The sequence below is a fragment of the Nicotiana tomentosiformis genome, chromosome 5, assembly GCF_000390325.3.
Source record: "Nicotiana tomentosiformis chromosome 5, ASM39032v3, whole genome shotgun sequence".
NCBI classification, from domain to species: Eukaryota; Viridiplantae; Streptophyta; class Magnoliopsida; order Solanales; family Solanaceae; genus Nicotiana; species Nicotiana tomentosiformis.
Genome location: NC_090816.1, coordinates 76524345 through 76549550, shown reverse-complemented (window position 1 = coordinate 76549550; position 25206 = coordinate 76524345). Strand labels below are relative to the sequence as shown.

Genomic DNA, 25206 nt, shown 5'->3' with positions numbered 1-25206 from the left:
ATAATAATTAGTTGATTAAATTTTTGCTTCAGACACAAGATTGATGATACACCTTTATGAAAGCTCATTAATTTTCATGTTAAACCCGACTGATGAATTTAACATGCAAAATAATAATTAGTTGATGAAATTTATGCTTTAGACACAAGATTGATGATACACCTTTATGAAAGCTTATTAGTTTTCATGTTAAATCCGACTGATGAATTTTGTATCCAACACATGAAATAAGTTAAGCGAAAGCCTAAAGAAAATAATAAATAAATTAAATTATCATTAATTTAATTTAATTAATTAGTATTTGGATCTTAACATGGAAATTTAAATAAGATTTGATAGAAGAATTGTGAAATTGAACTAAGAAGTGCAATTATAAATGTTTAGTGGAATAATTCGTAAAATATTATGGTAGATATTAATTTTGAATTTTTTAAATTAATTCCATAATAGGAAGCTTTGTAATTAAATTCTATGGTCCCCGTTGTGCCTAAATAATAGAAATAAAAAAAATCTTTTCATGGCAGAAAAGAAACCCAGTAGGTTTTGAAAAAGGGTTTTAACCCTTAAAACTTGTGCTATAAATACATAAGGTTTTTCACCTAGAGTGAAGGAAGGAAAATGGCTGAATTTTAGGCCATTTTTCTTAAAATATTTCGCCCACACGAAATTATTATTTTTCGAATATTATTTGGTTAATACAGAAAAAGACCATGGAACATTCGAGGATTGTAATTGTGCTGATAGTGAAGATTTCATAGTGTTTCTGTGGAACTTGGAGACTCTCATGATAGAGGAGCTTTATTCATGCTTCAAGAGGTAATCCGTGAAACCTCGTATGTGTTAGTTGTTTATTTACATGTGAGTAGAAATTGTGGTTGCTCCGATACGGTGGCCAAGTCTCTAAATTTGACATACTAACATAGAATAATTGAATGCAAAACTTACATAATAAAAAACTAAAACTTTTCATATCTAGCTAATCACATGCCAAATCGTGGATAAAAAATAAAATCATAATACCACAACTTAGGCATACTGAAAAACTAAGAATCACAGGCAAAATGAAAAGTTAAATCTGCCATTAAAACAAGAAATCAAGAAAGATTTTTGGCATAAATAAATAAGGTGGACATGAAAAATTAAATACCATTAAAAATCAACAGAAATTAATAAAATTGGCACAAATCTTGCTTTCTTATCTATATAATTATTTTTGTATGATCAGGTAAAGGGGAGATGTTGGTGGAAGAAGAAATAGGAGAGGCTAAAATAGGGACGGTAATGTAGCATGCTATGCGTCGTTCATCTCAATAAAACGTTAGGTCACGTGGGATGACGGTGGGCATAGTGAAGGGCCCCAATGGATGATAGATATTTTGCACCACTTCTATAATGTGGGGGTTTGGGGGAGGGGGGCGGGGCTATAAGAGGATATAAATGATTATTTTTTCGTAATAAAAAGAAATTGTTGACTATTTTCCCTTCTTTTATTATATAATAAATATATACAAAAGACTTGATTTGAAATACATATTATGCGGAAATAACTAATACCGGCAGAAAATCAGTACAGCTGACAAATGGATCCTGGGAAAAATATATTGGAGGATAAATACGGATCTCTAATCTGCACCATTCATTTGGTAAGTGAAGACGAAGCAGCGTCCTCAGAAAGCTGGGTGTAAAGTTTTCCCTCTCATCTCCAAAGCAAACTTTGCCCTGCAAGATTTCATGGTTGGGCCTTAACTCATTCTGAGCAACCACACACAATAAGTAGGGAGTTCATGGCTGTTTCGTTGAATTCCGTTCTAGGCTTTCACCCAACTGTATGTCTCCTCCTTCTCTTTCTTTTTCCCTGTAATTATAGACCTTTTTACTTGTTCACGCTTCTCACGTTTCATTGCTTAAGTGTTGTATAAATTGCTTTGCTGCTTTTGGGTTTTGTTATTCTAAGCGTTAATTGTGGTAATTTGATACTAAATTACGCCGGTGATTAGTTGGCAAAGGAGGTAGCTGAAGCAATAATTCATTTTCCTTAACGTGTAAATGATATATTAGGATCCCTTGGATATTGTCATGATTCCACAGTACTTAATTAGAAATGAGTTTAATTTTTGTGTAAAAATACTATATGAAACATTGATTGGCAATCTTTAATAAATTATAAGCAACCTCTTAAATTACGCTGATGGTGTAAAAAATTCAGTGCATAAAACTTAATTCAAGCTTAAGTCTTAGCTAATAGACTTATTGCCCAACATAGCTTGCACAGGAATAGGCAAAAAGGAGGAGTTGCAAGCAGCGCATAATTAAGTGGTAGGCACTAAACAACAAAAACCAAATAGCATTTAATGACAAGCTATTGAAGGTCGGATCATGGAACTTAGGAGCGGACACAATACCCAGAGGAAGGAAATGACAACGTACATCAAGAAAGTAGTAGTTGAAGTGCAAAGAGCATTTAAAGTAAAAAGAGATCTAGTGGCACATGAAGTTACCAAAAGAAAAAGTGGAGAAGCTATTGAAAAGTATAAGAGATCTAAGAGTGGAGATTAAGAGGATGCAATCAAAGCCTGAGGTAAACCCTATGGGATTTCTGGCAAAAGTTAGAAATGCGGAAAAAGGAGAAAGAAATTTATAAACTAGTATGATTGACAGAAAAGAGGGATAAATAGATCAGCTTAAATTTATTAAAAATGATTTCCAATAAGTTTTGACAGGAGACAGTGAGATCAAAGAGGGATGGAGAGGCAGAGGCTATTTGATCGATTGCTCAACTCAAATTACGAGGATAACTTTAAAGATTGATACCTCTTTTAAGACAGTAACCTCATTACATTCGTAGAATTAGGTTTGCAGAAGTGAAAAATGCTGTGAATATAAAGAATAGACAAACTTGTGGTCCATATGGTACAATATACATGTATGGGAGTGGCTTGGATAGCATGAAGTAATATGGTTTATTAAGAAAATCAATGTCATTTTAATAGTTGAAAGATGCCAAAGTAGTGAAGAAAGAGTACCTTGTTTCGATAAATGAGTACAAGTGAGCTATTTAAAGCTGTATGTTAATACCTAATGAGTCATACGATTAAACATCAGGAAAGGGTGATCGAATGTGGGCAGATTTATGCCTATTAGAACTAAGATGGAGGCTATATGTTTTTCAAGAAAATGATGAAAGTTTATAAGGAATGGAAGCATGATTTCCATTGATATTCATTGACCTACCACATATGATAAAATGTCAAAGAAAAGTTCTTTTGTGGACTCTGAAGAACAAATGAACTCCGATAATATACATAAACTTCATAAAGGATATATCTGAGGAGCCATGACACGTGTAAGAATACCAAGAGGAGATAGAGATGAGCTTCCATATCTGTGGTTTTACACTGCTTGAGCCCATACCTTTTTACCTTACTTATGGATTAGTTAACCAATAATATACAAAAATGGGGTCCCATGGTGCATGCTATTCGGAGACAATGTTGTGCTAATGAAACTAGCAAGAAAAAACTTGAACTGTGGAGAGGCACTATAGCGAGTAAGAGTTTTAATATAAGCAAGACAAATGTTATACAGGTGATATTAGATTATATGCTTAAATGCAAATATTTCTGATATATACACTCGGTCTTTTAGGAGAATAATATAACAGATGGAGATATAACACAAAACTAAAAGATGATGGTTGAAATGGAGGTATGAATAAGAGTTATGTGCGATAGGAGGACCCTACCAAAATGAAAGGCTAGTTTTTATATTATAGTGGTGAACCAACAATCACATATTGGAGTGAATGTTGAGCCTCTAAGGTACAATATATCCACAAGTTAGGATGTGAAGATATGAGCGATCAGACATGATTAGAAATGATCACATCCGACAGAATATGCAAATACCACATATGAAAATAAAAAAAGCGAGAAAATTGCTTGAGACAGTCTGGTCATGTTCTACGTGGACCTCCAAATGTATTGGTCAGCAGGTGCAGCTCCTCAATAGTTGAAGTGTTAAAATGTGATATGGTAAGTCTAAATCACTTGAATGGAAGTTGTCTTCAAATACTTACTGCTTACAATTTCTAGAAATCCATGTAAGCTTAGTAAATAACCAAATGCAATAATGTGTCCTTATAGGCGAATACTAACTAATTGGGGTTAAGAGTAATTGTCATTGACACACCTACATTAGATCCATTGTTTGACATGAGTCTTTCTAGTTTGATTAGAGATTGTATGACAGTTTAGTGGCATGTATGAGAATTGGAGAATCCCTAATTTCACAAAAACTCGAATTTGACTTAGCACAAACTATTGAGTAGTGGAATGAAAGGAGCCAAAAGGGAGCAAAATATATATGGATGATTCATATAGCAACCTCAAGTAGTTTGCAATTGAGGCATAAGTGTTGTTTTTGTTTAGGCTAGGAGTGATGCTCACAATTATTGATTTATGAATTTGGCATCAATTTTATCACCACAATTTATTTGTTTCTTCTCAATGAGAGCTGCAGGCCAACTACTGCCATCTCTCTAGGAGTGCCTCACTACAGAAGGTTCCGCACTTTCCATCTTCCTTTCAGGTGCTAGGGTTAAGAAGATGCACATATGTTACTAAGCAGAGTTTCTTTCTTTTAGTTGCTAAAAATGATCGTCTTCAAACGGAAGTTAATGATAAGGACTCTGAAGTTATTACACCTACTGTGAATCCATTATCCTCTGAATCTTCAAAAACAGAAGGTGAAGTGCAGTCCAGTGGTCAAACAGAGTCGACAGTGCAAGCATTCAAAGTTTCAAATGGGTCTGTAACTTCCACAAACTTGCAACAGGAAGCATCTTCCGCCATTCCAAAACCAACTGTTAAGAGATCTCCATTGACAGCAAGAGAGAAACTTAGGGCAGCTAGGGTCCTCAGCCGGTACAATGAATCAAAAGCCTCTAAACCTGATCTTGGAAGCAAATTAATTGAGGCCTTGCGAGAAAGTGAGAAGGGGAAAAAGAGATCAGGACTTCCAGAGGCTCCTACGAATTTGTTCGATGATAACAAAAGAGGGATGCCAAAACCAGGCTGGACTTTTGAGTTTCCAGGAGGATTTGATGTCTTTCTCGTTGCATTTTCATTTATATTTATCAGCACAGTTATGTTTGCTACAACGTACATTGTGTGGAAAGTTGGTGCTATCCATTTCAATGAGTATTGAGTTAGATGGTTGCTATAGCTGGTTTCTTCTTGGCATTTGGGGCATGGTATTGGTCTATCCATTTACGAGAACCCGAGATGAGCAGTTTGTGTACAACAGATGCGTTCCGCGGCACCAGTTTAAGGTTCTTTTGAATTCCAGAGTTCTCAGTTGTGCGCTGCAGAATGGGGTTGCGAATGCGGACTATAGTTGAATACAAAAATGTAGCTCTTCAACACTGTATTATCTAACCATCTTATTGCCTTAATGTTTGGTTTGTGACTTCATCAAGTAAATGTACAATATCTATGCTTCTTTAAGTGGGACTTCACGAGCTTGTATGGTGTACCAACGAGTGGCTGCACCTTCATGTAAAATTTCAAGCATCTTTATGGTTGGATTAAAGTGCCAAAGGAGAGAATAAGGATCACTATGTCAACTTAAGACGGCTTATCATACCAAATCTAAAATGGAATGAGGTGAATGTGAGATATAAAGGCACGAGAGAAAAGTATTATTGATATTATTTTGTATTACACTAAGCCTTATTTATATACAGATATTATATAACCATGATACCTATTCTCCGATGGGGAACACTAATATATTACTATGTATTTTATTATCTAACACTCCCCCTCAAGTTGGTGCATATAAGTCATACTAGTGTTTTGGCACGCGCGTTGCGCGTGTACCCCGTAACAATGACTATAATTTCTTACAAAATTAGATAAATATTATTTTTAATAATAAGTATGAGTTGCAAAATAAAATTTAAAGCCAAATTTGATATAAAATGCTGAAAATGATGGATTTTAATCTTATTTAGTTAACTCAATAAAGGAAGAAATAATAACTATTACTCCCTCTATTTCAATTTATGTGAACCTATTTTTTTTTTAGTCCGTGCAAAAAAGAATGACATCTTTCCTTATTTGGAAACAATTTATCTTTATGCAATAATTTATACCCACACAAAATATATGTGCCTCATTTTATACCACAAGTTCAAAAATCTTCTCTCTTTTCTTAAACTCCGTGTCCAGTCAAATGAGTTCACATAAATTAAAACGGAGAGAGTACAAATTTATATGAAGAATAACAAATTGACAATTGCCTGCTTATTTTTAAAAATATTTGTTTAAGTTGTACAATAGAAATTAAAGCATATAAAAATAAAGCATATTTACGTTGGTTTCTTTACTTCGCTCTTTATGCCTATAGTGTAGTTATCTTATAAAATATAATATTATATTCACATTAGTGAGAAAACTCACGTTGATAAGATGTTAGAACGTATTTACAATGCGTACCTTAGATCTTACTGTAAAAAAGTTATTTACCAATATGAAGATTTGAGTATCTTATTCAAATTTCTAAAACATTTCTATTGTTAAAAAATAGACCGTTATTCTTTCTACTTTTATAAGGACTTTTTTTTTTCTATAAACTTTAATATTGTCTAAGTGAAAATAAGATAAAAAAATTCACAACTAAAAATAATTTTGGGGCCCAAAATTTAGGGGCCTAAAGCAAAGACTTTACTCGCCTCCCCGAGCCGCCCCTAAAGTGAACATGAAAATATAACATTGATCCCGAAATTTCCATTTAAATTTTGGAATTTGTCTCATCCATGAACATTATACTTTAGATAAAAGAATAGAACGCTAACATTATTATTCGGAATTGAAAATTGAGACGAGCGAAATAAAGTAAGAACTCAAATTATTTACAAAAGAAAATCATTTTCTAGGAAGTTATTTTCTTTCTTTTAGAGATAACTAATTGTTTTGATAAAGTATCTTTCTTAAATATAAAATATTTTCTATAATTCATGGTAGTCAACTATTAAATTAATGTTATCAAAGAAATATCATCTTTGCCACTTTCATACCACACGGGAAAAAGAAACCAACAGTAACACTTGAGAGGTAAAGAGAAAAGAAAACTGAAGAAGAAACATATATACAAAAACAAAAACAAAAAAGGAAAAAGAAAAATATTTGAATTAGATATAGGAGGAAGGTAAATGAAACGGTTTCGGGACCGTGATGACGCCTAACACTTCACTCGCTAAGCTAGCCAACGTTAGAGTAAATCGTATGTCATTTTAAGCAATTCAAGTAATTAAAACTCATTTAAACTGAAATAAACTGGAATGATGTGCGAAAAGGTGAAATAACCAAAAATATCTAAGTACAATCCCGGATCTGTAGTCACAAGTGCATTCTACAAACAGAGTCTGAAATAAATATAATTGTTTAGAATGAAATGAACAGTAAATGAGGAAAGAGGAAGGGGACTTCAAGGTCTGCAGACGCCAGCAGATCTACCTCGAGTCTCCAAATGTGATAATCCGAGTTGATGCGCCTCACGTACAGCTAGGACCAGTACCAAAATTTGCACAAGAAGTGCAGAGTGTAATATGAGTACAACCGACCCAATGTACTCCATAAGTATCGGGCCTAACCTCGACGAGGTAGTGACGAGGCTATGACAGGACACTCACGTAATTTAACTTGTACAAACGTAGATATATGTGCAACATAGTAACAAATAAAGATTTAATATGTATGATTGGGAGGGGACATGTGAAAGGGGAACAAGATACCTTAACTACAACAGGAATGACAATATAAGACAGTCAAATAAATCATCAACTAATAAAATCGGATAAACATAATGAATAAAGATGGCACGGCATCACCCATCGTGCTTTTACTCTCAACCTTACCATGAAATGATAATAATGGCACGATATCACCCTTCGTGCTTTTACTCTCAACCTCACCATGAAACGATAAATACGGCACGACATCACCCTTCGTGCTTTTACTCTCTTCCTCACTATGTATTAATCAATAAATGAAGCATTAAACGGCACGGCATCACCCTTCGTACTTTAACACTCTCCCTTACCATGTAATAATGAATATAAAATTTTGGGAGATAGATAATGCAATAATAAACCTTACGTCAATAATGGACCCAAGATGTCAAACCTCAACTTCCAAATATACTCAACCATCGCAATTAATTCATAAATGCGGAAAGATCGATCAAATAAGAAATAAATTAATCTAAGCATGGATATCATAAGTAAAGTAGGCAATAAATTACAAGAAAATAAGTCCTCCCGAATGCTTTAACCCAATAACAACGCATAAGTACTCGTCACCTCACATATACGTTGTACCCAAAAAGTTAGGATTTTTACACTTTTTCCAAAAAGTCAAAAAACGTCAACCCCGGGCTCGCTTGGTCAAAATCCGAGATTCGGAACAAAACTCATTTACTCATTCACCCCCGAGCCCGATTATGTAATTAGTTTCGAAATCCGACCCCAAATTAATGTCTAAATCTCGAATTTGCAAAAACTCCCAATTCTTCCTAAATTCCTAGTTTTCTACCATGGAAGAACAAAGATTAAGACTAGAAAGTAATGGGTGATGTTAGAAATAAAAGAAAATGATTTAAAGTATACTAACCTATGAATTGGTGATGAATTTTCTCGTCAAAATCGCCTCTAGGCCGAGCTCAAATGGAAAGATGGTGAAAATGGGTGAAATCTTGTTTTAGAAATATTTATGGTCTGTGCGTCAGGTCTTCATCGCGTTCGCGAGGGTCCTGCCGCGTTCGCGATGCACAGCGGCCAAAATGGCCTTCACGTTCGCGATAAGTGCTCCGCATTTGCGATGGTTCTTCCCCCCTGACCATCACGTTCGCGACCCAGGGTTCGCGCTCGCGTAGAACTCAAATCCAGTTTCCCCCCAAGCCCACAATACTTCGCGCACACGGAGGGGCAGTCGCGTTCGAGAAGGGCAAGCCCCCCTCCACTTCGCGTTCGCGACCAGGACCCCGCGTTCGTGAAGAACAATTTCTTCCCCTGTCCCAAACAACCCTTCGCGATCGCGGGACATTCTTCGCGATCGTGAAGAAGAAGACACCAGAAACCACCACAAGCTAAACACCAGCATTTTCCTTAAGTTCAAAACACCTGTAGCCTATCCGAAACTCACCCGAACCCTCGGGGCTCCAAACCAAATATGCACATAAGTCCAAAAATATTATACGAACTCGCTTGCGCGATCAAAACACCTAAATAGCACCTAGAACTACGAATCAGACACCGAAACGAATGAAATTTTCAATAATACTTAAGAACTTTCATTTTAACAACCGGACGTCCGAACCACATCAAATCAACTCCTTTTTACATTAAATTTTGTAAACAAGTCATAAATACAGTAATAAACTTATACCAAGCTCCAGAACTAAAATGCGGACCCGATAGCAATAAAGTCAAACTTCAGTCAAATTTATAAATTCTTTAAACCTTTAAACTTCAAAATTTCAACAAATTGCGATAACTTGAGCTAGGGACCTCCGAATTCGATTCCGGGCATACACCCAAGTCCCAAATCACGATACGGACCCACCGGTACCATCAAAATATGGATTCGGCTCAGTTTGCTCAAAACATTGACCGAAGTCAACTCAAATAAATTTTTAAGGAATGAATTCATATTTTAATCAATGTTTCACATAAAAGCTTACTGGTAAAAGACACGTATTGCGCACGTAAATCGAGAAAGATTAAAATGAGCTATTTGAGGTTTCGAGACACAGAATTAAGGGTTAAAACTCTAGATGACCTATCGGGTCATCACATTCTCCACCTCTAAAACAAACGTTCGTCCTCGAACAGACATAGAAAAATATCTGGACTGGTAAAAAGGTGTGGATATCTACTCCGCATGTCCGACTCGGACTCCCAAGTGGCTACCTCGATCGGCTGACCTCTCCACTACACACGAACTGAAGGATAGCTCTTTGACCTCAACTGTCGAACTTGCGAGCTAGAATAGCCACCGGCTCCTCCTCATAAGTCAAATCTTTGTCCAGAGTTAAAATCAAGGTTAAGCACGACACTTACCTCACTCCGCAGTCAACTCAGAGCTCTACCGGGTCCTTTCCTCTAGAATTTGCCTCCAAACATACCGTATCTAACTACAATCGACTCGATATCGTCAAATAATGCCTAAGGGAATATATTGCAATGCATAAAGTTAGGATTTTTACACTTTTCCCAAAAATTGAAAAAAAGTCAACCCCGGGCTGTTTGGTCGAAACCTGAGATTTGGACCAAAACCCATTCACCCCCGAGCCCGATTATATAATTAGTTTCAAAATTCGACCCCAAATGGAGGTCTAAATCCCGAATTTGTAAAAAATCCCAATTCATCCTAAATCCCTAGTTTTCTACCATGGAAGAACAAAGATTAAGGGTAGAAATTAATGGGTGATATTAAAAATAGAAGAAAATGAGTTAAGATATACTAACCTATAAATTAGTGATGAATGTTCTCTTCAAAATCGCTTCTAGGTCGATCTCAAATGGAAAGATAGTGTAAAATGGGTGAAATCCCGTTTTTAAAGTATTTAAGGTCTGTGCGTCAGGTCTTCATCGCGTTCGCGAGGGACCTACCACGTTCACGATGCACAGCGGCCAAAATGGCCTTCGCATTCGCGATGGTTCTTCGCCGCTGACCATGGCGTTCGCGACCCAGTGTCCGCGTTCGTGTAGCACTTCAATCCATTCTCCCCCCAAGCCCACAATACTTCGCATTCGCGGAGAGGCAGTCGCGTTCGCGGAGGGCAAGTCCCCATCCACTTCACGTTCGCAACCAGGACCTCGCGTTCGCGAAGAACAATCTCCTCCCCTGTCACAAACAACTCTTCGCGATTGTAGGACAGTCTTCGCGATCGCAAAGATGAAGACACCAGAAACTAGCTGAAGCTAAAAACCAGCATTTTACTTAAGTTCAAAACACCCGTAGCCTATCCGAAACTCACCCGAGCCCTCGGGGTTCCAAACCAAATATGCACACAAGTCCAAAAATATTATACGAACTCGCTCGCGCGATCAAAATACCAAAATAACACCTAGAACTACGAATTAGATACCAAAACGAAAGAAATTTTCAATAAAACTTAAGAACTTTTATTTTAACAACCGGACGTCCGAACCACGTCAAACAACTCAGTTTTGCACCAAATTTTACAGACAAGTCATAAATACAGTAATGAACCTATACCAAGCTCCGAAACCAAAATCCAGACCCGGTAGCAATAAATTCAAACTTCGGTCAAATTTATAAATTCTTTAAACTTCAAATTTTCAACAAATTGCGATAACTCGAGCTAGGGACCTCCGAATTCGATTCCTGGCATACGCTCAAGTCCCAAATCACGATACGGACCCACCGATACCATCAAAATACGAATTCGGGTCCGTTTGCTCAAAATGTTGACCGAAGTCAACTCAAAGAAAATTTTAAGGCACAAATTCACATTTTAATCAATTTTACACATAAAAAGCCTTGCGGAAAAAGACACGGACTATGCACGTAAATCGAGAAAGGTTAAAATGAGCTATTTGAGGTTTCAAAATACAGAATTAAGGGTTAAAACTCTAGATGACCTATCATGTCATCATATTCTCCACCTCAAAAATAAACGTTCGTCCTCGAACGAATATAGAAAGTACCTGGATTGGTGAAAAGGTGTGGATATCTACTCCGCATGTCCGACTCGTACTCCTATGTGGCTGCCTCGATCGACTGACCTCTCCACTACATTCAAACTGAAGGATAACTCTTTGACCTCAACTGTCGGACCTGCGGGCTAGAATAGCCACCGGCTCCTCCTCATAAGTCAAATCCTTGTCCAACTGGATTGAGCTGAAATCAAGGTTAATCACGACAATTACCTCACTCCGCAGTCAACTCAGAGCTTTACCGGGGCCTTTCCTCTAATATTCACTTCCAAACCAATCGTATCTAACCACAATCGACTCGATAACATAAAATAATGCTAAGGGAATCAATTGCAATGCATAAAGTTAGGATTTTTATACTTTTTCCAAAAAGTCAACCCCGGGCTTGTTTGGTCAAAATTCAAGATTCAAACCAAAACTCATTTATCCATTCACCCCCAAGCCCAATTATGTAATTAGTTTTGAAATCCGACTCCAAATTGTGGTCTAAATCCCTAATTTACAAACCCCCCCCCCCCAATTCATCCTAAATCCCTAGTTTTCTACCATGGAAGAACAAAGATTAAGGCTAGAAATTAATGGGTGATGTTAGAAATGGAAGAAAATGAGTTAAAATATACTAACCTATGAATTGGTGATGAATTTTCTCTTCAAAATCGCCTCTAGGTCTATCGCAAATGGAAAGATAGTAAAAAATTGGTGAAATCCCGTTTTTGAAATATTTAAGGTATGTGCGTCAGGTCTTCATCGCGTTCGCGAGGGACCTGCTGCGTTCGCGATGCACATCAGCCAAAATGGCCTTCGCTATCGCAGGACATTCTTCGCGATCGCGAAGATGAAGACACCAGAAACTAGCTGAAGCTAAAAACCAACATTTTCTTTAAGTTCAAAAGACTCGTAGCCTATCTGAAACTCACCCGAGCCCTAGGGGCTCCAAACCAAATATGCACACAAGTCCAAAAATATTATACGAACTCGCTCGCGCGATCAAAATACCAAAATAAAACCTAGAACTACGAATCGGACACCATAACGAATGAAATTTCCAATAAAACTTAAGAACTTTCATTATAACAACCGGACGTCCAAACCACGTCAAATCAACTCCGTTTAGAACCAAATTTTGCAGACAAGTCATAAATACAGTAATAAACCTATACCAAGCTCCGAAACCAAAATCCTGACCCGGTAGCAATAAATTCAAACTTCGATCAAATTTATAAATTCTTTAAACTTTAAATTTTCAACAAATTGCGATAACTCGAGTTAGGGACCTCCGAATTCGATTCCTGGCATACGCCCAAGTCCCAAATCACGATACGGACTCACCGGTACCATCAAAACACGAATTCGGGTCCGTTTGCTCAAAATGTTAACCGAAGTCAACTCAAATAAATATTTAAGGAACAAATTCATATTTTAATCAATTTTTCACATAAAATCCTTACGAAAAAAGACACGGACTGTGCACGTAAATCGAGAAAGGTTAAAATGAGCTATTTGAGGTTTTAAAATACATAATTAAGGGTCAAAACTCTAGATGACTTATCGGGTCGTCACATTCTCCACCTCTAAAACAAACGTTCGTCCTCGAACGGACACAGAAAAGTACCTGAACTGGTGAAAAGGTGTGGATATCTACTCCGCATGTCCGACTCGGACTCCCATGTGGCTGCCTCGATCGGCTGGCCTCTCCACTACACTCGAATTGAAGGATAACTCTTTGACCTCAACTATCGGACCTTCGGGCTAGAATAGCCACAGACTCTTCCTCATAAGTCAAATCCTTGTCCAACTGGACTAAGCTGAAATCAAGGTTAATCACGATAATTACCTCACTCCGCAGTCAACTCAGAGCTCTACCGGGGCCTTTCCTCTAATATCTGCCTCCAAACCAACCGTATCTAACCACAATCGACTCGATAACATTAAATAATGCTAAGGGAATAAATTGCAATGCATAAAGTTAGAATTTTTATACTTTTCCCAAAAAGTCAAAAAAAGTCAACCCCGGACTTTTTTGGTCAAAATCCGAGATTTGGACCAAAACTCATTTGCCCATTCACCCCCGAGCCCGATTATATAATTTGTTTCAAAATTCGACCCCAAATTGAGGTCTAAATCCCAAATTTACAAACCCCTCTCCCCCCAATTCATCCTAAATCCCTAGTTTTTTTTACCATGGAAGAACAAAGATTAAGGCTAGAAATTAATTGGTGATGTTAGAAATGGAAGAAAATGAGTTAAAATATACTAACCTATGAATTGGTGATGAATTTTCTTTTCAAAATCGCCTCTAGGTCGATCTCAAATGGAAAGATAGTGAAAAATGGGTGAAATCCCGTTTTTGAAATATTAAAAGTATGTGCGTCAGGTCTTCATCGCGTTCGCGAGGGACCAGACACGTTCGTGATGTACAGCGGCCAAAATGGCCTTCGCGATCGCAGGACATTCTTCGTGATCGCGAAGATGAAGACACCAGAAAGTAGCTGAAGCTAAAAACCAGCATTTTCTTTAAGTTCAAAACACTCGTAGCCTATCCGAAACTCACCCGAGCCCTCGGGTCTCCAAACTAAATATGCACACAAGTCCAAAAATATTATACGAACTCGCTCGCGCGATCAAAATACCAAAATAAAATCTAAAACTACGAATCAGACAGCAAAACGAATGAAATTTTTAATAAAACTTAAGAACTTTCATTATAACAACCGGACGTCCGAACCACGTCAAATTAACTTCGTTTAGCACCAAATTCTGCAGACAAGTCATATATACACTAATGAACCTATACCAAGCTCCGAAACCAAAATTCAGACCCGGTAGTAATAAATTCAAACTTCGGTCAAATTTAAAAATTCTTCAAACTTCAAATCTTCAACAAATTGCGATAACTCGAACTAGGGACCTCCGAATTCGATTCCGGACATACGCCCGAGCCCAAATCATGATACGGACCCACCGAGACCGTCAAAATACGGATCCGTGTCCATTTTACTCAAAACGTTGACCGAAGTCAACTCAAATAAAATTTTAAGACACAAATTCACATTTTAATCAATTTTTTCACATAAAAGCCTTCCGGAAAAAGACACGGCTGCGCACGCAAAATCGAGAAAGATTAAGAGGAGCTATTTGAGGTTTCGAAATACAGAATTAAGGGTTAAAATTCTAAATGACCTATCCGGTCATCACACACTCTTCTCTTGTTAATCAGCGACGACAACAATATGTAAGAGTTAATCCTCCAAAGTGCAAATTATTAGCACAATTCACACAAATCTGCATGCTTACACTTGTTAATTGAACACTGTCGTATACATTTTCTAATGATTGCATTGCAAAACAATTAAGGTGTTGTTTATTTTCTTTAACTCGGCCTTAAATCTTTTAGCTAGTCGCAATTTGCGAGAAACAATTAACAGATCGGTGATGTCAGTTGTTATCCCCAAGCGATGAAAGAAGAATATTATCTCGTGGTTATTATTCACAAAAATCAAGAAGTACATACATCTAAAAATAAGCTAGAAATCTCATCAGGTCACGTTGGAGAAAATAAGGAGATTAGGAAAAGGTAAAAATGGCAATTATAAAAGTCAATTATGAAAAACAAATGATAACGTATAAAGATTTCATAAGTATTTACCTTTTAAAGCGCACGTACAAATTTTAAATGTACATTTAATATCTCAAGACGAGCTTTAAATAAATTCAAACCAAATATTTTGATGAGTTACGTCCATTAATATATTTTTTATTATTATCCTTCAACAAAAAAGACTACCTTAGGGGAAACTTTGATACACCATTCAAGACTGTCTCTCAAAACAAGAATGTTTACCCGAAAAACGGATAACAATTGAATTTATACGCAGTTTTAAGGATACGTGATATACCTTGGCACAAATTGAGAAAATGTATATATATATATTAATATTGAAATTGACTGTAAAAGAAATGAACGCAAACCAAACGAATCGAATAGCCTTAGCTCTCGAGTTCGATCACCTTCAAACCAAGTGGAGATTCAAGTAATATAAGAACAGAATAACAAGATATTGCAAGCTAAAAGAAGGTAGTATTTTCTTTATATTGCGTGAAAAAATCCCTCTTTACAAATGATTAGACCCCCTTTATATAGTAGGGGAGTCCTACTATTGATACAATGCTAATACAATTAGGAATCTCATGATAGGCTAATTAGTCGGCCGCTCCTTGATTTTCGCCGTGATTTCCGCCGTGATTCTCGCCTGATTGCGGATATTTCGGCTTTTCGCCATTTGTCTCGGTAAGCTTCACTCGATCTTGCTCGGTCCCGATCTTGGTCAGTCTCGATCTTGGCCGATCTCGATCTTGGCCAGTCTCGATAATTGCCGACCTTGATCTTGCTTGGTCTCGATCTTGGGCGAGCTCGATCTTAATCGATCTCTGAGTCACGAGCTCGGTAATCTGCCTTCGCATCATGGTTTGATATAACACGAGTTTGAACTTTGCACTACCATGTTCTACTCTCGATAAGTCATGCGAAAGGCAAGCCCGATTTCAACCGTATACAGATAGTCCCCTCATTTCTCGGAGAGAAGATGACGAGAAAAGATATGAATTTCCGAGCTTCTTCTCGACAGGCAATGATGTAAGTGACGAACGTCACTTGTATACCCGATCATGACGTAAGCAACAACTCGAAATGTCCTGTCGGTCTAGTTATCAAGGCATTAAGTGCCTGTCAGTCACTGGTCGGCCACTACCGGTTCTGAACCGTCACCAGCAAGCTATAAGTACTCTAGTTTTTTCCTCATTCAAAACTTTTCATGCTCAAAAGCTCTTCCTGCTCTTGCTCTTGCTCTTTCTCAAAAAGTCCCTTTGTTTTACAACTTCTGCACCAAAATTTCTTGAATTCTCATCAATCCGTATACTATCTTAATTCTCTTTTCTCCTGTTCTTTAATGGCGAAAACGTCCAAGACAGTACCGCAAAAGGAGGCTGCTTATTCATCACGGCCCGCTGGTGGTGAGGCTGCGGCAGAACCCCGCCCTGAGGAATTCGTTCCGGCAGGGTGCCTGACTGTTACTAATTCTAGGGTCGAAAAGGCCTCCTTGGTAGCGGGCCGATGTGAACCGGTCTCAAGATACATATCCACAATCACCGAAAAACCCCTCCCTAGGGTTAAACAGGACTGCAACTGGGTCGATAAGCATGTGGTGGTTCCTTTGCCCCGAGGACTTGATCACTACCTACGTGGAGGGGTTTCTAAGTGATTACACTTACCCCTTTACATTGGGTCCCTCAGAACCCATCATTATTACCTTTTGCAATAGGTATGATGTGACCCACGGCCAAATCCACCCCTCCTTCTAGAGAATAGTGATTCTCTTCCAATTTTTTGTGAGAAAAATCGAGGGATGTCCCTTTACGCTCGACCACCTTATGCGCCTCTACAGTCCCCGACTTTATCGAGGGGGGTTGATCAAGCTTGCTCGCCGAGCCAATAAGGCTCCATTCTCGAGCATAGATGAAGGTTGGGACCGAGGTTGGATGGGCCGATTTGTTCGATTAGGTTTTCGGACCTGATCCCTACCGAGTACATGCCATTTCCCGAGAAATGGAATATGAAACGTAAGTAGCACTTCGCTTAGAAGGTTTAATCTCATTGATTTTCTTCTTATTTCTTTTTTTATTAATATATTTCGGCGTTGCAGCAGTGGCCCAGATGCCAGACCCAATTTCGGATCTTAGAAAATGGGTCAAAGGCCTTGTGTTATAGAGGCTGTACTCAGAGCGTGCTTGGATGGAGTTTTCGAAGGGTCGACGGGAGGCCCGTAATCATGGTAAGTTTCCTTCTTAGAATGGTGATCGTTCAGATTTTTCTTCGAGCTTACTCATCTTTTTTCTTTTGCAGACCTCGGAAAGGAAGTTGCAATTAGGCCCCCATCTGGTGACGAAGAAGTCCTTCCACCTGCTCCAAAGCAGGCCAAAGAGAAGAAGAGAAAAAGGGCTCCGAGTTCCCCGGGCTCGGAAAATAAAATACCGGCGAGGAAGTCTCGCAAGCCCAAGGGGGACATTGGTGTTATGCCTTCAGAACTAATTAGCCGATTAAGGAACGAGCCCGAAAAAGGAGAAGAGGAAGATAATTCCCAACTAGTGGCCCGCGTGCGGGCTGGTACTTCGATACAAAAGTCCTCCGAACTGGCGCAGGTCGAAGAGGGAGCTTTGGCCGAAGTTCTTGAACCAGTAAGAATTGAGGACACCCCGTCCCAAGCCGGAATGGTCGAAAGGGAGACCGGAGATGTTTTGAGGGACGAGCTCGGAGTGATCGATATTTTCGGATCCTCTCAAATTTCGAACGCTATGATCCGCGAGGCCAATATGTTGGAAGGTCGCTCTTATGAAGGTATTCAGGGGGCGACCGATATCCATGGCTTCTTGAAAGGGTTTGAGTCCGTTGCCTCGGAGGATGTCACCGGGTTTGGTGGTTTACTGGTACCAAAGAAATTGCTGTTATCGGGCTCTACCGGTTCTTCATCGTGCCCAAAACTGGTGGACCGATTTCCGGCCCCAAGTGTTAATCCCGATCGTAGGCGGAATATAGTGCTTTCTATCCCGGCAGATGCCCGGATTTTCTCTCCTCCCGTGGAGATTATTAGCTACCTTTGATTCTTGGTGACCGAGGAGGACCAAGCCATGATGAACGCGGTGGGAGCCGCTTGTCTTTTTAATGAGTCCCAACATGCTCTGAATCAGGTAACTTCGAAGGTTTATCTATTATTTCTTTTAAACTCGTAGTTGTATATAATTCTAACATCTTCTCCCTTGTTTGTAGGCTTCGGTGTTGCATCACGAGGCTTTCCTCCAAATCCGGGAGGAGCACGAGGTTGAGGTTCGGAACCTCACTAGGAAAAGTAATACCTACAAGCTTCTCAGTGAGAAGCTTCAGGTCAACTTAGTGACAACTCGGAATGAGCATGTCGAGATGGCCGAGCAGGTATTCCGAGTGTTTCACGATAGTGAAGACAACTTGGAGATAACTACTAACGATCCGATTCTGCAGGTCCGGCAGAGGCTCGAACAAATCGGATGGCTCAATTTGCAGGTGGATGCGATACAGGCCGAGGCGGAAAAATTCAAAAAGAATATGAACATCTTAGCTTCACAAAAGGAAACTGTCCAAGTGCAATTGGAGTCGGCCGAGACCCAGCTCCAAGCTGCAAAAGAGAAAGCCTCGGTGTAGGTCGAGAAGATCAACGAGCTTCAGTCTCAGTTGGATTTGGCCGTTACTGATAAGGCAAGCTTGGCCAACGAAATCGAAGTGGCCAGATCCGAGGTGACCGTGGCCAGATCTAAGGTGGCCGTGGCGAACACAAACGCTGATGCTAAAGTGGACTAGATTCAGGTCGACGTTGAGGCCATTTAGGCCAAGGCCAAGGGCATGGTGGATCATGCAAAATGGCAAGCTCGAAGGGAAGCTTTCGAGGGAGTTAATGCCCAGGGCTTCGATATTATGGCCGAAATTGAAAGCAGAGGAAGCTAGGGCCCGAAGGCTGGCCTTCCCTGAGGAAGACTCCGATAGCTCAAGTGAATCCGAAGACGGAGAAGATCCCGAGGATGGAGATGCAACCTTCGATGAAGACCAAGCCAATTAGGACTTTAGGCTTTTTGTTTTTCTTTTGCATTTTTTCTGAGGCTGTTTTTGGCCATTGTAAATTTTTGGTTTAGACCGATTCGGCCTTTTAAAAAACTATATAAATATAAGGCTTTTCTTTCCCTTTCGACTCTCATATCTTTCCTTTGCTTTATTATTTGTATTTGCAAAGGTTGAAAATGCCTTAGCATGAAACAATAAGGCTGTGTTCGAGGGTTCGAACAAACCTTGCCTTTATTTCCTTTCTGGGTTAAAGCGTTATTGGGATTCGATGTTACCAAAGTTTTTCTTGAAAATATCTTAAGTTTGAGAATTTACCGAGGGTAGCCTTTAGAACCGGTTTGTGAAAGAATTTTTTCTTTTTTCGAAGACCTATATTTGTTACGAATTTCAGACGTCTCCGAGCCGTGTTAGATTGGCCATAGACTTTTAGTTTGGGAGCTATCTATTGGGCTTGTTTTCTCGTTTTATCCGGGCTTGCCCGAGATAATAGTCCCCGAGCGGGGTGGCTGTGATCTTTAGAAGTCGAGGAGTTGCCTATTAGGTCTTTTTCTCCTGAGGCCCGATCACTTGATCTGTTTGAGTCGGACGGCAGTCCCCGAGTGAGGGAGCAATCATTCATATTCCGGTTAAGTACTGCCCTTTGGGCTCGTTATTAAAAACATAAGATGTTTGTAAGGAAAGTACTCTTCGAGCAATCTTTGTAGGTACGGTTCGTTTTGACCGTATGACCCTTACAATAAATCCTATCTATCGAGACCCTCCCTTTATCAAGTAGTCTTCTCGTTAGAGTTGATATTCGAAGCTAACACATATCCGAGGGTAGCCCTCCAGTATTCGAGGTTGATTATAAAGGAACCTTGGATATTGTTGGATTGATCTTTGGTGCCGATTCATAATCGGGCTTGATTCTAAGTTAGCACGATTCATCATCACCTCGTTAAAAATCTCGCCGAAAAAACCCATTTGGGACAAAAAACGGTCTGAGGGAAAAAGAGTACAACACGTGCTTTCATACCTAAAGACTTCATGCCATTCGCTAAAAAATCCATCGTCGTTTCTTGTCGACCACCTGCATGTGTCAATCTGAAATAGAAAAGTAATGAAAAAAGGTCGTACCTTAGCAGTAGTACCGTTTTAGGTGAGATATGTTCCAATTGCTTGCTAGTTGTTCCCCATTCATCGTTCCAAGCTTGTAAAACCCTTTTCCTCTGACCTCGAGATATTGGTACGATCCTTCCTAATTCGAACTCAATTTTCCTTCATTAGGATTTCAGGTGTTGAGGGTGACTTTTCTTAGCACTAAGTCCCCGACATTAAAATATCGAAGATTAGTTCTTCGATTGTAGTATCTCTCGATTCGTTGCTTTTGTGTGGCTAATCGGATGAGGGCGGTTTTACGCCTTTCATCCAATAGATCTAGGCTCGTATTCATAGCCTCTTTATTTGATTCCTTTGTTTCATATCGGAACCGGATACTCGGCTCTCCGACTTCGACCGGTATTAGAACTTCGGCGCCATAAACTAATAAGAATGGAGTAGCGCCGGTGTTGGACTTCGAGGTTGTGCAGTATGCCTAAAGAACTTCGGGTAGAATTTCCTTCCACTTTTATTTGGCATTGGTTAACCTCTTCTTAAGATTTTGGATGATGGTTTTGTTGGTTGATTCGGCTTTCCTGTTCCCGCTGGGATGATAAGGTGTTGATAGGATTCTTTTGATCTTGTGATCCTCGAGAAATTTGGTTACTTTGCTGCCGATGAGCTATTTTCCGTTATCACACACAATTTCGGATGGCATCCCGAATCGACATATGATGTGATCCCAAATGAAGTCGATGACTTCCTCCTCCCTAACTTTCTCGAAGGCCTGTGCTTCAACCCACTTAGAAAAATAATCAGTCATAAGAGCTTTACCTGGTGCCCATGGAAGAGGGCCAACGATGTCCATTCCCCACTTCATGAATGGCCATGGTGACAAGACCGAATGGAGTAGCTCCCCGGGTTGGTGAATCATTGGTGCTTGTCTTTGGCATTTATCACATTTTCGAACAAACTTTTTCGCATCTTTCTCCATGTCGATCCAGTAATAGCCGGCTCTGATTACCTTTTGAACCAATGATTCGGCACCAGAATGATTTCTTTAAGTGCCCTCGTGAACATCCCTCAGAACATACTCGGTGTCTCCCGACCCTAGACATATCACTAGTGGGCCATCGAACATTCTTCTGAACAAGGTTCCGTCTTCGGACAAGGTGAATCGTGCTGCCTTCATGCGCAGGGTCCTCGATTTTTTTGGATCTGCGGGAAGCATTCCGGTATCCAAATACTCTATGTATTTATTACTCCAATCCCAGGTCAAGCTTGTGGTGTTTATCTCAGCGTGGCTTTCTTCGACGACTGTCCTCATGAGTTGTACGGCGGCCCCCGAATTGAGTTCGTTGTCCTCGATCGGTGAACCTAAGTTTGTGAGGGCATCAGCCTCACTATTCTGATCTCGAGGCACATGTTGCAAAGTCCACTCCTTAAATCGGTGCAAAGTTACTTGCAACTTATCTATGTATCTTTGCATTCGTTCTTCTCTAACTTTGAAGGTTCCATTAACCTGATTCACCACAAGGAGGGAGTCACATTTGGCTTTGATCACCTCCGCTCCCAAGCTTTTGGCTAGTTCGAGACCTGCAATCATAGCCTCATATTCGGCCTCGTTGTTAGTCAATTTTACAGTTCTAATAAATTGTCTAACCATGTTCCCGTGGGTGGTTTAAGTACGATGCCGAGTCCAGACCCTTTTGCGTTCGAAGCACCGTCCGTGAAAAGGGTCCAGATTCCCAAAGATGTACCCGATTTTACCAACAGTTCTCTTTCGACCCCAGGTACTAGGGCCGGCGTGAAGTCAGCCACGAAGTCTGCCAAAATTTGAGACTTAATGGCTGTTCGGGGTCGATATTAAATATCATACCCGCTGATTTCTACGGCCTATTTGGCCAACCGTCCCGAAAGCTCGGGTTTATGCAAAATATTTCGAAGTGGATAAGTTGTTACAACACATATGGGGTGACACAGGAAGTACAATTTTAGTTTCCTAGAGGCGCTTATCAAAGCGAGCGCCAACCTTTCTAGGTGGGGATACCTAGTTTCGGCTTCACCTAAGGTTTGGCTAACGTAATAAATTGAAATTGCGTACCTTGTTCTTCCTGGACTAGGACTCCACTTACCACTGCCTCTGATACTGCCAAATATAAGTACAGATGTTTGTCCGCCCTGGGCGTGTGAAGTAGTGGCGGACTTGATAAGTAACGTTTAGGTTCCTCCAAGGTATGCTGGCACTCCGGTGTCCATGTGAAGTCATTTTTCTTCTTTAGTAACGAGAAAAATCGATGGCTTTTATTGGAGGACCTTGAGATAAATCGCCCAGGGCAGCTATGCGTCTGGTTAACCTCTGCACGGCCTTTCACGTTGTCAACTGTCGTGATGTCCTCGATAGCTTTAATCTTATCGGGGTTGATCTCGATTCCTCGGTAGGACACCATGAATCCGAGAAATTTTCCTGACCCGACCCTAAACGCGCATTTTTCCGGGTTCATCTTCATGTTATATTTCTTCAAGATACCGAAGGTCTCCTGCAAATATTTCAAATGGTCCTCTACTCGTAGGGACTTACTAACATATCATCAATGTAAACTTCCATAGATTTCCCTATTTGTTCTTCGAACATCCGGTTTACTAGGCGTTGGTACGTGACACCAGAATATTTTAACCTAAATGGCATTACATTATAGTAGTAGGTTCCGTATTTGGTGATGAACGAGGTATTTTCCTGATCATCAGGGTTCATTTGTATCTGGTTGTACCCGGAATAGGCATCGAGAAAACTGAGGATCTTGTGGCCGGTCGTGGCGACGATCATGCGATCGATATTAGGCAAAGGAAAAGATTCGTTGGGGCATGCTTGTGATGACCCAAAATGTCATCTTTAAATTTAATAAGTAATTTTGTGTTCTAAGACCTCGAAAAGAACCATTTATCATTCCTCGACTTGCGTGCGTAGTTCGTACATTTTTTCGAAAAGTTTTTATGTGAAAAATGAATTAAAATGTGAAATAGAGCTTTAAAACTCAACTGAGTTGACTTTGGTCAATATTTTTAGCAAACGGACCCGGATCAGTATTTTGATAGTTTCAGTAGCTCCGTATCGTGATTTGGGACTTTGGCGTATGCTCGGAATTTAATTTGGAGGTCCATAGCTCTAGTTATGACCATTTAACGGAAACTAGCAATTTAGGCTAAAGATTTCCAAGTTTGACCACGGGGTTGACTTTTGATATCGGAGCCGGAATCTGATTCTGGAAATTTGAACAGCTCCGTTATGTCATTTATGACTTGAGTGCCAAATTTGAAGTCATTCCGGATTCATTTAATATGTTTTGGCACGAGATTTGCAAATTAAAAAGTTTAAAACTCAAAGTTTGAATCGAGGTGTGAATTGTAATTCCAACGTTATTTGACGTGATACGAGACCCCGAGTAAGTCCATATTATGTTATTGGACTTGTTGGTATATTCGTACGGGGTTTCGAGTACCCCGAGAGTGTTACGGATTGAAATCAGATCAAGAATTGGATTTAAGCAAAATCTAAAATTTTGCCTTCTGTTATAATCGCACCTGCATATTTTCGACCCCAGGTGCGAGCTCGCAAAAGCGAGATTTCCATCGCAGATGCGGGACTAGGCTGGCCTGGGGTTTTCGCAGGTGCGGCTTTTTTGCGCAGAAGCGGATGTCGCAGGTGCGACAGGAGTGTCCGCAGATGCGGAACTTCACCTGGCAGCCTGGCATAAAAAATGCGAGCTTTGTCTCGCAAATGCGAGCGCAAATGCGGAACTTTTATCCGCAGATGCGAAATGACTGGGCAGAGCCCGTAAATTCGGAAGTCGCCATCTTTACTCATTTTTGAGTTTCAAGTCTCGGATTTGGGTGATTTCAAGGGGGATTTTCACGACTTTGAATTGGGTAAGTGTTCTTTAACCAAAAGTGATTATATTTCATAAATCCATGTCTATATTCATCATTTATTTTGGATTTAGATGGAAGAAATTGGACTTTTTATAAAATCTTTCAAAAACGAAAATTTAAGATTTGAAGGTCTATTTATATCAGAATGGGATAAATTATGTATGGTTGAACTCGTAGCGGAACGGGTGTTCGGATTTCATGAGTTTTTTCGGGATTTGAGACGTGGGTCCCACTGTCAAATATTTTAATAAATTTCGGTTTTTTATCTGGAAAATTTATAAATTCATATGAAATTAATTCCTATGATTAGTATTGAATATATCAAATTATTTGTGAATAGATTTGAAACTTTCGGAGTAAAATTTAAAAGGAAAAGTTGTAGTTGAATAATTGATTAGAATTTGCAAAGCGAGGTAAGTGTCGTGGTTAACCTTGACTTGAGGGAATAGAACCCTTAAATTATTTGTTATGTGAAATGCATGTGAATGACATATAGGCGAGGTGACGAGTGTCTATAGGTCGTCGAATTAATCGTTTGCCTGCTTACTTGAAAAATCATAAATTATTTTAAATCATAAATTAATTATTATAATAAATGTTTCTCTCCTATTCTTTGTCAAATATTAATTCTTGAATTCCTGCATTAATTGTTACATGCTATTTGAATTATGTGTTTTAATTGTTATTTGACATTTAGCATATTAAATATTAAACTGTCTATTTTCTCCGTGATTTCCAAATAAATTGTTATTGCCATTGTTTGTTCATAAATAAATTATAATTATTGTGTGCCTTGATGCTTAATAATTTCTCA

At 39.2% G+C, this 25206-nt stretch overlaps 2 protein-coding genes across 3 annotated transcripts; one reads left to right on the top strand and one right to left on the bottom strand.

The window, feature by feature from the left end:
• The first annotated feature begins 1692 nt into the window (after positions 1–1692).
• Positions 1693–5504, top strand: LOC104104985 (uncharacterized). 2 transcript variants are annotated; one of them, XM_009613211.4, is made up of 2 exons: positions 1693–1826; positions 4519–5504. In XM_009613211.4, exons 1-2 carry the CDS (start codon positions 1785–1787, stop codon positions 5203–5205), a joined length of 729 nt encoding a protein of 242 aa, XP_009611506.1. In that variant the 5' UTR covers positions 1693–1784; the 3' UTR covers positions 5206–5504. The 2 variants fall into 2 exon arrangements, with proteins under 2 accessions (XP_009611506.1, XP_070031107.1); XM_070175006.1 differs by having other exon boundaries at positions 1714–1832; positions 4528–5504.
• A 16018-nt stretch (positions 5505–21522) lies between these two features.
• Positions 21523–22128, bottom strand: LOC138892599 (uncharacterized). Its single transcript, XM_070176335.1, has one exon. It carries the CDS (start codon positions 22126–22128, stop codon positions 21523–21525), a length of 606 nt encoding a protein of 201 aa, XP_070032436.1.
• Positions 22129–25206: the final 3078 nt, after the last annotated feature.

Coding starts and splice junctions, on each gene's coding strand:
- LOC104104985 (XM_009613211.4), top strand. CDS start 1,785: ATGGCTGTTTCGTTGAATTCCGTTCTAGGCTTTCACCCAACT. Junction 1,827..4,518: donor TTCTAGGCTTTCACCCAACT/GTATGTCTCCTC, acceptor TGAGAGCTGCAG/GCCAACTACTGCCATCTCTC.
- LOC138892599 (XM_070176335.1), bottom strand. CDS start 22,128: ATGGTTAGACAATTTATTAGAACTGTAAAATTGACTAACAACGAGGCC.